At 39.7% G+C, this 13,260-nt stretch overlaps 2 protein-coding genes across 2 annotated transcripts; both read right to left on the bottom strand.

Moving 5' to 3' along the window:
* Positions 1-2,396: 2,396 nt before the first annotated feature.
* uqcrb (ubiquinol-cytochrome c reductase binding protein) lies at positions 2,397-5,607 on the bottom strand. The gene is made up of 4 exons (XM_088929369.1): positions 5,549-5,607; positions 4,341-4,412; positions 3,053-3,219; positions 2,397-2,685 (listed from the first exon to the last, which is right to left on the bottom strand). Exons 1-4 carry the CDS (start codon positions 5,565-5,567, stop codon positions 2,608-2,610), a joined length of 336 nt encoding a protein of 111 aa, XP_088785495.1. The 5' UTR covers positions 5,568-5,607; the 3' UTR covers positions 2,397-2,607.
* A 445-nt stretch (positions 5,608-6,052) lies between these two features.
* Positions 6,053-13,182, bottom strand: mterf3 (mitochondrial transcription termination factor 3). The gene is made up of 8 exons (XM_088929104.1): positions 13,065-13,182; positions 11,808-12,097; positions 11,137-11,289; positions 9,426-9,615; positions 8,560-8,707; positions 7,622-7,693; positions 7,362-7,523; positions 6,053-6,943 (listed from the first exon to the last, which is right to left on the bottom strand). Exons 1-8 carry the CDS (start codon positions 13,067-13,069, stop codon positions 6,749-6,751), a joined length of 1,215 nt encoding a protein of 404 aa, XP_088785230.1. The 5' UTR covers positions 13,070-13,182; the 3' UTR covers positions 6,053-6,748.
* Positions 13,183-13,260: the final 78 nt, after the last annotated feature.

Raw genomic sequence — 13,260 nt, forward strand, 5'->3', positions numbered from 1 at the left:
CCAAGGTGCTGTGTGTCTTTTGTAATAAGACATAGCTACCTAGTGTGCTACATACTTGTAGGACATTTGGCCTTCTAGAATTAAAGTAATTGTTGATTGAAATATGGGATAACTGAATAATTATACATGAAATGTATACATTTCTCAAAAGTAAAACCCATCTAATGTTGCAATATCAAATGTATTAATAGGAAAAGAGCACTTTTGTCCATGTAGGAGGATATGATTTAGAGTTTATCTGTACAAATAATTTACTAAAGTTGTTTTTAAGAAGTAAACAACCTAGAAAGTGTTTTTTTATCCACCAGTCAACAAACTTTATCCATGATGTGATATTTGATTTTTATGTTCCACATAAATCTCAAATGTAAATCTATGGACTGAGAAGAAATTTAAAGAATACTCTTTAACTGCTCACAGAGATATCAATCATCTTTAAACAAAACACTCTTTGGCTGCAGCTTTATTTTCAAGTATGGTAGTGTTATTTAGCTTGAATTGAATACATTTTGGTATAAGAATTACATCCAAACAGAAAGCAGCCTGATCTACTCAATACCAAGGGCAGATCTCATCCTTGTGTACAGTTCTGAACCATGTCTGTGAGAATGATATAAATGTTGTACATGAATATTTTTTCCCATATGTGCATGATCTCCTACATTCTTGTCTCAACTTCATTTTAGAAAGACACTTACCATCTTTAATTTTTTTTCTCCCGATTCCTCTTGGGCTGCAAGTGCAACCATAATTTTAGTTCTTTGGCGTTCTTTAGTAGGTCATTATTCTTCATATACAGTACATCTGTTGAGGTTATTACTTATCTAGAGAGAGAGTCCTCTGGTTATGTGTGAAAGAGGAGCTACAGTACAGCTGATGCTGAATATGCTGATTTAAACTGTGACTGCACCTTCTGTAGCTTTTAAACTCTTATTCACCAACTTCACATGTAACACAGGAAAGAAAATAGTGTTGCAAATGCCCACAACCCTGTAATGGATAAAGTGAAAATGGATGGATACATTTTCTGGAACATGAATACTATAGTTATAGCTTATGTACTTTCACAAAAAGGTGTCAATTTGTTTTAAGCCCTGTCCCCAGCAATACAAGCTTGTGCAGTGAGACATTGCAACTTGCCAATCACATGAAAGCTTATTATGTGCACTTTTACCCAATGAGGTCTAGGTGGAACAATGCCTGATCAGATCACCTTTAAAAAGGCCTTCATTCAAAGTTTAGGTCACCGCAAGAAAAAGGTCACACTTAGTCAGTTTTCTGTGCATTCCATAATACCTTAAATGTCACCAGAAGCAAGGGAATGTCATGTGCCAGCATTTCCAGACACTATGGAGTAAGCCGCTCCATAGTTTCAGCAGACCGGCAGGTCCATCTGAGAGATCATTTCAGATCTGCAACCTGTACTGCTGCTGAAACTGCAGGCAGACAATGCCTGCATCAGTGACAAGACAGTGAGGCTCCATGCTGCTGGCCTTAGAGCAAGGGGACCTGTCAGAGGCCCTCTGCTCACACCTCTTAGATAACATACTTGATCCTCTTCACAGATAAGTCACTCTTCAGCCTGTTTCGCACGGACGGGAAGGCCAGAGTGTGAAGGAGGAGGTGTTGTGGTTGTTTTTTTCCATCAGTATATTAGTAAACAAAGAATGACTTTCTGTGTGGCAGAAAAACAGTTAAAACTAATTATTCTAAAGTGCTTTTTAATATTGGGAGCTTAAAATTGTTCTCACACAACAAAATAGGTCAAAGAAGGAAAAATGTCAACTACAACAGACATCCCCCCAAACTCTTAAAAGAAATTACCCCTATGCATCAGAAATGTTGTAATAACAGATTTGATACCTTAGTATTTCACTTTAAGTTCTCATCTTCACTTAGTGATTGGGAAGTTGGAACTAAGAGCCAGCCTGTTCATTATAAACCACATATATAAAACTTGAATGTCCACAAAGTCATACACACAAGAAAATACACTGACAAAGATTTAATTGACACTTTTTCTTCATTCCAGAGTGCAGTCGACAGTATTAATGTTACCTACCATTTCCTCAATGAATAATACCACATTTCTAGTAGGCACATTTTTCCAAAAGTGGTGTGCTAGATAAAGCATATTGAAGAAAACATGTGCATTATTTTTCCTTCAATGCCCTATGTACGCAGTCCTCCACAAGCTCTAGTAACGTGGTAGGCCTGGAACTGGACTGGAAGTGGCATGGCTCATCTCACAGCTCAATGGCTTTACCTTTTACCGAGTAAGTGGAGATTTACAAAAGGTTTTCCTCAAACATCAGATTGAAAGTAATTTCATCAATCAATCATTATTTAAACCCAAACTGCGAATCACAAGTAGTACAAGAAGTCATCCGATATTATTTTACTGGATGTATTGAAGTTTTAATCATATTTGTCCAGCATTAGTAAAGACATATAATCTCACAGAATTAAAAAAAAAACATTATGGTAGCATGACAATTAGAGCAATTCTAAGAAAGCAAAACTTTATTAATTACAGCTCCTGCGAGAGTCGCATTTCAATATTACAACAGGAAAAAGAAGGCCAAGAGTCGCCGCCTCTGCTTCCCTTTACTTCTTAGACCATTCCTCCTTCTCCTTCCGCTCTCGAATGACCTCCTTCAGGTATGGCTCCAGGTAATACACTTCCTGCAGAAAAGAGTTTCGGCAATTCATGAACTCTTCCCTGGCCGATAGGTTGAACCTTTTTACATAAAAGATCCACAAGACATAAGAGATGGAGTGTACCACAATGGACAAAACTCATACCATAATTAGGCTTAAGATTCTGCTTATCCACCCAGCCATATGCCAGAGCTTACAAGGTGGTATAACTGAGGTTATTCACACCTTGTGGTTGGGTGAATAAGAATAACATTCTGATTAGAAAAAGCTTACATATACCATGAGGGGTTGCTGATGACAGCAGATTATCAGGTTGCATTTACACTGACGGTTTTCTTTCTTAACAAAATCTGTCACAATATTATTATTCTGTACTGCAAGAGAGCCTCACCTCCTCATACTTAGTCCACTGATCTTGAGGCAGGATCTGCTGCTTCATTGACAGGTCAAGAGCTCTCTTGATGCGGAACATTCTGTCATTGTATACTTGTTCTGGGAGTCGCCTTAGAGCCTCCTTCACGTCACTGTCCTCATAAATGGTGTCATCCCTCATTAGCCCTATAACGAAGGACGGAGAAGCACAACTCTCAGATTTATTACGTGTACAGTTCTTAAAAGAGCTGATAAACCATCTATGTTTTTTGTTTCATTCCAGCTGAGCTCTTTACATAAATCAATCTCCACCCGAACCAACGAGCTGCTTGGTTGGAACCTTTGTGCGGTTTTCTACTCAGAGAATGGTATTCTATGGTTACATAAGAAACGGAACAGAAAAGGCACCTTCCAACAGGTTTAGGAATAGAAAATAATGAAAGAGTTCATATGACATATTATTGTGTTTATTAAGGGTTAAATTATTTAACTGGGTGCTTAGGTGGAAGCAAACCAGCAGGCGTGGCCGTCCCCAGATCAGGACTGGAACCCCTGCCATACAGTCAAGAAGGCAGTACAAGTGTCTTTCTGCTTAATGCTGTTGAAAAGAATTATATTTGGTGAAATGTAAGGAAGTGCACCGCATTTTAAAACAAAAAGTTGTAACTTACAATTTAAGTAGTAACACCCATTCCCATGGGAAGATGAACTGCATGGAATGGTGTGACTGATTTACTTCCCAGCACTTTCCATGCTTTAAAGTCTTTCTAGGCAATTTTCTTAACGGAAAGGTCAGCAAAACTGAACTTTTTCCTTCCGGAAATGGCGATACAAAACAATAAAAATGTTTGTTGGTAAATGAAATCAAACGAATTTAACTGACAATTCTGAAGAGCAGTCAAAAGTATCTGCCTCATTTTACTCTTTAACATGTGAGAGTTCGTCTACAAAACAAAAACTTATCAATCTACAAATCGCAAAATCTCGAACATTTTCCAAATCTGGTGTAGTTGAGTCACAAAACAGACAGAATCAAGGAAGATCCGCATATGTCAGTGTTTTTAAGTACGTCTGTCTGATTTACTCAGAACTTCATATTAAAATAAAATGAGGCACTAATGCTTCCAAAACAAAAACCTCAAGATCAGATTGCAAACATCAACAGCTAATTTTCTACATAACTATCTTCAGTATAGTTCTGTATGCCCATCATTCATTTCTCAGTATTTTGCACTAAAACAGATAGGAGAGTGTGCATATGTGTATGCACAACTGTAAATCTTCCACTACCTCATGCCTTCACTTACCAAGCTTGTTGAACCCAGCAGCATTGTAGTACCACTTCCGGAATCTGAACAACAACCGGCTTGTTGCTGAAACTGAACAGTAAAAAGTACGTCAGACACTCCTCGAGCTTGTGACCTTTTCTCTGAACCTCTGGATAACTTGTTAAGCTTCATTAATTGTAGGACACTATAGAAAACCAGCTGTATTCCAGACACTGATCCCTGGTCTAAGTCTTTAGTCTCATGAATATTTCTGCTTACCATTCCCCCTATTTTGCAACGTTTGCAAATTTTGTTTGCTAACTACACCTGAATCTAAATCACTGAATAGATCAGGAAGATGAAACAGCCCTAAAACCCATCTCTGAGTTATACCACTGCATAACTGTATAAGGTTAAGCCCCCTAAAATAATGTCCTGTTCAGGAACACATTACTGTTTTAATGTGAGAATTAATATAGGCTTATATTTCTGGACAATAAGCAGCAGGTTACAGAGCTTTCGGAACACAAGATACATTTAACTTGTTTTTTACTTGAAATGTAGGAAAACAGCCTGAGCAGAACCCTATATTATTTCCTGCAGAGAATTAAAAAATCAAGTTGCCACAAAACATACGACTACACAGTAAATTAGAATTCCCACTTAAAAAACACACAGTATGTCTGAAACATGCAATGAGATGGCCAGTCATTGGAAGTGTAGATTTCAGTACAAATCATATTGTTACTGACAAATATTACGAAGCTGAGTCATGGCATCATTTCAAAACGATTTAAAGGGAAAAAATCTAAATGAATCATCTAAATTAGTCGTCTCTTTGACATAATGTAAATTCAAATTGAACATATTCTATAAAGTAATTATTAAAATGCTCCACCACAGAAATGTAGCACGCAGTTAATTCCAAGAGCGTCAAGGTCAGAGCCGATATCAAACTATGGAATACGCGGCCCCTATTATTCAGAAACCACGAACGATATTAAAATTAAGGAAAAAATGCGTAAACCATGATAATTTACTTAAAGACTGGAGATACTGTCGCTTGCAATTGCCTGTCTCTCCAGGGACATAGAGGACACTCGAAATACAATCGACAGAGACAAATATCAGCAAGCCTGAAGGGCGAAGACATTTGCACTTGTTGAAACACTCAAATAGCCCTTCTGTGAAAGGTATACGCGTGCAACAAACTGACAGGTAAATGTATAAATGTCATTTTTGCTCACCCGGTGCCCTCGCCGCCATCTTTACTAGAGAAGGAACCGCGGAATTGTGGGTAATTATGACGAACGGTCAAGCGCGTTCTGGAACGGTACTCACAAATCACGTGGTGTTCACAGGCCGCACCATAGAAGTTCTTTCTTTGTTCAGATTGGTTCTGTACTACAATTCAGTTATGTACCCAGCTCATCCAAAGAAAAAAAATCCTCCGTTTATAGAACACATTTCCTCCCCAAGTATTTTACCCACCACTGCAGCGCATACACCAGCAGCCCTATTGCACAACAGATTAGGTGATAAAGTGAGAAATTGATTTATCATTTGTCACCGCTGCCTCCCAAAGAATGCGATATCTCTAAAGCTAGAAATCTGTTTCTAGCTTTCAAGCTTTCAAAAACATGACAACGGTCATTTAAAAAAAATATATTTTTATCTAGATGGATTTAACCGTATGAAGATATTGTAACCACAGGGGTGCACGGCGAAAGTAAAAATGCGCTCTCTCGTTCTGCAGTTTTACACAGATGTTTATCTTTTAATTGCAAACAGCATAGAATAAACTCAACCACAAAAAATAAAATATACAACTGAGTAAAGAAACATGACACAAAAACTACAGACATCAAAAAATGGTTAGGGGTTTCTATTATTTTTGTGAAAGTTCATTGTAATAAACATTTCTCATTTTTGGTATGTTATTTAAACAATTGTGGGGATCCTCTGTGTAAAACATTGTCTCCCCGTTTTTGGTCTTGAATAGTGTTGAATGGCCTTAAACCTACTTTCCATTTGTGAAGACCCTGGTACCCTAGGTTAATTGGCTTCTGGCTAAAACTGGCCTTGGTGCAAGTGTGTCTGTATGTGTGTGTACCCTGTGATGGGCTAGCATCCAGGGTGTATCCTGCCTCATGCCTTCTGCTTGCTGGTCTAGGCTCTAGCTGTATTGGATGCTTAGAAAATAGATGGATTGTCGGAGTCTAATATGAACTCCCAAGCTTCAACGCCTCCACTGAAGCCGAATCTTGAGAAGGGACAGATGCATATAATATCCTTGAATATTGCACTGCTAGTAACCAGACAAGCACCATGGGCCAAATGATCTCCTCTAATCTGTAGCCTTTCTCATGTGAAGACATATACCTAGATGAGTGTAACTGGATGTGAAAGAAGGGAAGGATGGCTAAATAAAAAAAAGTATTTTGCAGTTAAAGTGACTTTTGAAACATTTCAAAGTCCTCCAGTGATGCCATGGCAACCGCTGTGCAGAACTCCTCATCAGGGAGAGAGACCAGCCTGTCCAATGAGACATAGTTGGGTTCAGCAGGATCATACTGGGCTCTGCCCAGCTGTTTCAGGAACAGATGTCTCTCTTTGATTCTCAGCAGTTTAGCGTTAAAAACCTGAAAAAGACAAAAATTAAAACTCAAGTCTTCAACAATGGGTAGAACGATAAAAATGAATGAGGCTTTTGGGTGCGTGTACTTCATTGCTCATACTCTTGTGCATACTGTACCTTATGAGCTTGTCATCAGACCATATCATTATTATATTGTAACCCAAGTGCAAAAAAAGCCCAAATATGTAAAATAAAGTTCACCTGAAAAGAAGCCATGCTGTGCAAGTCCAATGATATTGAACAATGCATAGATTTGCACATACTCCTGTATATAGCATAAAAACAAGTCATAAGAAAACTTCACCAAGTAAAATGCTTCCATCTAGTCTGTAACTTAAAATCTCTTGCAATCTTTTACCCACAATACTAAATAGTATTCCTTAGAAAAAAAGTCAATTTTAATATTCTACGGTCCGGGTTACCTGAGGGAATCTGACAATCAGCGAATGAGGAATTCCCATTGTGTTATGTAGGTAGTCAAAGATTCCTGTAAGTTTCTTCTTGTTAGCTGTTAAAAGCTTCGGAACTTTGGTAACAATGTGTTGAATTTCATTTTCCCGAAACCCCAACTCAATTTTGCACACCTGCATAAAACAAAAGTGATTCGTAGATTAGGAATGTCGACCAAGGAAGGTTCAGAACATATAACAGGCCACCATCAACTGGTTTAGACGCATCTTACTTTGAGGTTTTCTTTCACTGGCTCCAAACTCCCGCACAATAACCGTGGAAGACGGGTTACAAGATCCCGTGTCTGAAAAGCATGAAAAATGTAAATGTAAGAAATAATAGACAATTAACACAACCCCACCTGAGACGGATCGCGTACACCTCTGAGGATCTGTCCTAGAACAATAGAGGACAATGTGGGACCACACCCTGGACAGCACACAAGTCCATAGCAATGTACTGTACTGTGCACAATTATTCAATGAAGTCTCTTCCAAACAATAACATGATAACATTAAGTCTTAAATGTCTCAGTCCTTTTCTATGTAGTAAAATAATTATACACAAGGTCCACAATAACACATTTCTTAAACAGACTCAGTACAAGAGGACCAATTGGTGTATGTGTTCGGCTGAGGAGCCAGTGGTGCGAAGCTACCATCTGTGGGATTATGACTGAATGCCTCTAAATCAGAATTCCCCCTAAACGTTTTTTTGTCCAATTAAATATTTATTATAAAATATTAAATGTTAAAGTCCCTGTGCCCCATAAGCAGATGGTTGAAAGGCCACACCTGTGCCAAATTCAACCTCAACTGTGTGTAAGCAACTTCTAAAAATTAAACATCAAGAAGGTCCAAGACTCATCAGAGCTTCAAACTTCTAGAGCATAGATTTTGTTGCAAGTTCTTTTTAAAAGATAAAGCATGAATTTAACTGTTCACAATGTACCTCAGTGCAATACTGTGGATTTCCAACATGAGAAATCTGTCAATCCCTTTAACCTAAACGAACAAGTTGTACACACACACCGAGAAAAATGGTTTATAGGAGGGCTGTTTTCACTCAGTTCAAAACATGGTGTGCTTTGGGTGAGGGCTTTTCATGCCCACAAACTCAATATTGATATGAGACGGGTCACATTTTAGTGGTCCTGTACACACATCCCACCTTCTGCACGTTCAGCCCAAGCTGTTTCTGGAAGAAGCCCAACCTGTTGTCCAACCTTTCCACACTGAAGTTCAACAGAAAAGGCGCCTCAGACACCATTCTAGCAATTGCTTCGTTGCTGAACTTCTTGACCTTCAGGTACGATACCCTTGAAAGAATTTGAACAGAAATAACATTTTCAGAGCAGTGCTATCACAAAACAATGATAGTGAGTGCAAAACGTAAGAGCAGAACTTTTAAAGACGTTTTAGAAGTTTTAAGCGGAAGCTTTCTTAGGTTTTACAGTTCTCTGATCTGTATTTCCGTTCACGTTTCCTGAGATTGTTTGATGTCTGAAACATTTGATTACATCTCTTAAGAGTTAGGTGCTACATTTCTTTTGTGTTTAAGTGCATATGCTGTAAGAAAGCCATAGACCAGTTTTCAGAGTGTGACGAAGTAGTCCCTCTAATTTGTTGATACATTGTTACACAATAAAATGCCCTCATGTGCCTAGAGTAGAGGAGCCACATCACAGAGAATGGCCGTGTATTAAAAATAAAAAATCACACCCTTAATGGAGAATAGGAAACACATTTCAAGGTGTAATTAATTTGGAAAAACAAAACAATCAAATACATTTAAAAAAATCTTTTGCAAGGTAAGAAAACAAATCCAACACATTTACAAAATCAACTGGGGTGGAAGGTAGTTTGCAGGCTCCCAACAATAATACATTTTAATATAACCATGCGCTTGGGCACCCTCTTGTCACACAGAGGCTTTGGAGACTGACGAAGCCAGATTTCCATATCTTCATCTTTTTGAGGTTTCAAGGCTGGCAGCACCTGTTTAGGCCCTGCACCTGACTAGCTGGCAAGGCCTACCTCGCCTGCAGCTTCTCCATGCTCTCTGTGAGGATGAAGGGGTTCTTCGTGAGGAAAGGCCCGAGTTTTGTTTCCTCCACGCCCACTTCTTTGAGAAACAGCAGCCTTTCCTTCACATCGGCGTCGAAATCCAAGCGCAGCAGCATGTTCGCGACATTCGGGCGCTGCTCCAGTTTGGAAAGGTCAACACCTAAACAAGGAACAAAACAAAATCTTTCATCGACGTTTACTGGCAGTTTATGGGTATGTGATAAGTTGTAAAGAAAACTACACTATATAGCTTCTGACAACCATAGTTTGTCAGTGGCTGCTACAGATGTAATACCTTACAAATAATAAGATTCCAAGAATTCAAGCGAACACACATTTCTGCAGTAAATAACCAGTGAAATGTTGGAGGCATTCTTTCTTAAGGTACTCTTTCCTTACCTTCAACCGTAAATACTGAAGCTCAGAAAAAATTGCTACGCTCTTTCAAAAGCTGTTATGGCTATTTATATGCCTTTCGTTTTCCATTTTCACTGTATACACTATTTCCTAAACGTAATTTTAAAACCTCCCTATTAAACCTACAACCACAGCTCTCCACACAAAATAGCCATCTCTACAATGTTGATAAAGAGAGAAGTAAACTTGCACCTGGAATTCAACAAACTTCTGCAAGGAGTAAAATTACCGTCATGTTCTAGCAAAAGCATGAGGCTGTATGACAGTACTTTTAGGAAGCTCCCTACTCTTAAAGAATTTTGGCTAATGGAAATTCGCAGACATAAAAGAAACATGCTCTCCAGAGCGCCAACTGGACAAAAATGGCTTATGGCAAAGCTGCATGGCTGCTGAAACAATGTGTTTCCCACAGTGAAAAGCAATCATTACACCAGCAAAAAGCTGGACTGTTGTTGTTAACTAAAGCAGTAAGTTCAGATCACTTTATTGGCTATATACAATTTCTTGTATTAGGAATTTGTCTTTTCACATACCCCAACTTGCTCTCCATGAGACACACAGACAGGGAGAGAAGCTTGGGGTCAGAGCGCAGGGTCAGCTATTTATACAGCACCCCTGGAGCAGCTGGTGTTAAGGGCCTTGCTCAGGGGCCCAACGGAGTAGGATTCCTCTGCTGGCCGTGGGATTTGAACTGGCAACCTTCCAGCCACAGGCACAGATCCTTAACCAAAGAGCCACTGCTTCACCCAGAAATGAGGTACAGAAATTATGTAAAGTTTTTCCTACACTCCACTGTCAGAATTTCCTTCCCTTGTACACTTAGCTGCTGATGATCACTCATGCTCAACCATGCGCCACCAACCCACACCAGAAGCCCCATTCAGACTCTAGGAAGAGACAAAGTGCCTGAAGGAGAGGAGGCAACATTGGTACATCTGACTCTAACCTGCATGCGTTAGGCATGCGTGCGCCCTGGGGTTACACTTGCATTGCTACACTTAATCTTAGCCAGTAGAAATCCCACCATTCACTAGAAATTCTGGAATAGGAGTCAATTGTTATACAGCAGTGATAATGCCAGCAATAGTAGCAAGATACAACAAAGAACAGCATTGCAGCTTTTCTGCCTATTAATAGCTATGGAATGGAGAAACAGGTTATGAAACGCGCTTTAGAGCTCTGCGGGTATCTTCTTGTAATGTCTTTCAGAAAGACCCAGTAATCCCTCCCCTGGTCCGCGTTAAAAATCCAACACTTCCAGTACCCAGGAGAACAAGTTTGCTGAGCGTCTCAGATTGGTCCACATAGTCCCTCAGCGTGAAAGACACCGCAGGCAGCACCGGGTGCACACTGATCTGCACGGCGTCGTCCTCGCTTAGCTCCGCAAACGGAGACAGGGGCGGGGCCGCCTCCAGTTCTAAACGGGGAAAAGAATGCCGGGTCAGCCGTTCGGCACGCACTACATCCACAGGGCTCCACGTCACCCTGAGCAATGACATCGTCACAGCCACAAGACAGGTTTACTGCAGGCTACTGTCCTACGGTGAAGTCACCGCTGAGAAGACCTAGCAAACGTCAAGAGCACAATCGGCACAGTAAGTGCTGGGCTAAAATCTAGAGAACGAGAGGGAATAAATCACACCAAGTTCATCCAAATTCGTTTTAATTGATAATGCTTAAGGGCATACGATGTTGTGCTGGTTTCATTGATAAATTATTAATGACTGGTAATATTAAGTGCTTTTGTTTTTCCTGTATGAACTTGTTTCAAAAATGAATAAACGCTTAATACAAAAAACACAAAATTCTTGTCTATGTTAATAAATAAATGATGTTTAAAGATGAGTAATTTTGCATTCTGTTCTTTTTACAAGTTCATTAATACACTGATATAGCGTTGTCCGGTCTATTGGGTTACGAATTGACTGTATTTACCCACGCACTGACTCTCAGGGATTGAATTCGGCTTCGCTTCTCCCTGGTGGTGACTGTGGTTAAAAGGAACCAACCAGTTTCCCACGGAACTTGCTACAGGCTCGTTGGGCTTCGCTGTGGTACAGAGCCTACGACCTCTGAACCTCCACCGCCCAGAGCTGAAGGCACTGTCCTGTAGAACAGGGGTCTGCCCGGCCCTTGAGCTGCGCAACCCCGATGAAAGACTTCTCATCTGCAGAGCCAAACATCTTCGGCAGAGTTGCAGACTCGCAAAAACCATAACGCAATTCCTGGAAAAGACAACACATGTGAGATTGATAAAATATTTAATTACAGGGTGACTGTAAAAAAAAAATAACATGGTTACACATTACTCAAAGGAAATTGACGTTTTGGGAAATTATGGCAACTGACTGCAGCCCAGTTTCATTTCACTCTTTCACTGTGCTGTAAGACTCTAAACAGAGTTTATGAAACTATTGCCAATGAACGAGGTGAAGGACGAAAACCCCAATCTATCCAAAAGTGTAGTGAAGGGTAAAATCTGTAGGTAACGAGTACCGATCCAGTACGGATCTCGAGAGTGACCCTGCAGCCAGTACAGGTGTTCAAGGTGTTTCTTCAAGAACAGTAAAACTGCACATGGGCAAAAAAAAAAAGGTTTCAGGGTGTGTGCAGCTGCTCAGAAACCCTTTTTACTAAGAAAGGTAATCAAAACAATTATTTAACCTATTTGTAATTCTTTACAAATACATTTTTGAAGAACTGATTCCAGTAATGCCAACATCTGCCTCATCGCCTCGACATTTTGGAGACGTTTTTGGCGCCGTCTATAGAAGTGAGCGTTCATTACATGCAATCACCCCGGCAAACTATTTCTTTTTTCATTTTTAAATACCGATGCACCAATGCATCAGCATTTAAAACACACCTTTTCAAACTAAACAGCAGCAGAAACCCATAATTATTACTAGATGTAAATAAATGTTTTTCATGGCTGCATTCCAGTAGTTTACCATTTAATCCCCTTTCAACCACTGATCTTTGGTTCTAACAATCTGTAAGTCGCACGACTTTCAGGCGCTGTAAAATCAACAGAAACGTATTACATTAATTGACATTTGCAGCATTAAGGTGTCAGCATTTCAGCTGTAATGCATAGGTGCAATACTATTAAGACATTGAAATCTTGAAAATCTTAACGATATTACTTTTGAAAGCATACATTTAAGTCAAAAAACAACGGTCACAACTTACAACATCAGATCAACGCAATGGAATGTCAGCGTACAATATTCAAATTGCTATTAAATCATTCCTAGGTTATTCAATAAAAACAAAAACATGGCCTACTCGGTTGCACGTATCTGCTTTTGATCAACTTCACCCACGTGTGCTCTCTGACTCTTCCGGGCGGAAGAGTTCATAAGCGCCGTATGCTAGGGGGGGTGAG

The sequence above is a fragment of the Atractosteus spatula genome, chromosome 12 (assembly GCF_055471065.1).
Source record: "Atractosteus spatula isolate fAtrSpa1 chromosome 12, fAtrSpa1.hap1, whole genome shotgun sequence".
Taxonomy (NCBI): domain Eukaryota; kingdom Metazoa; phylum Chordata; class Actinopteri; order Semionotiformes; family Lepisosteidae; genus Atractosteus; species Atractosteus spatula.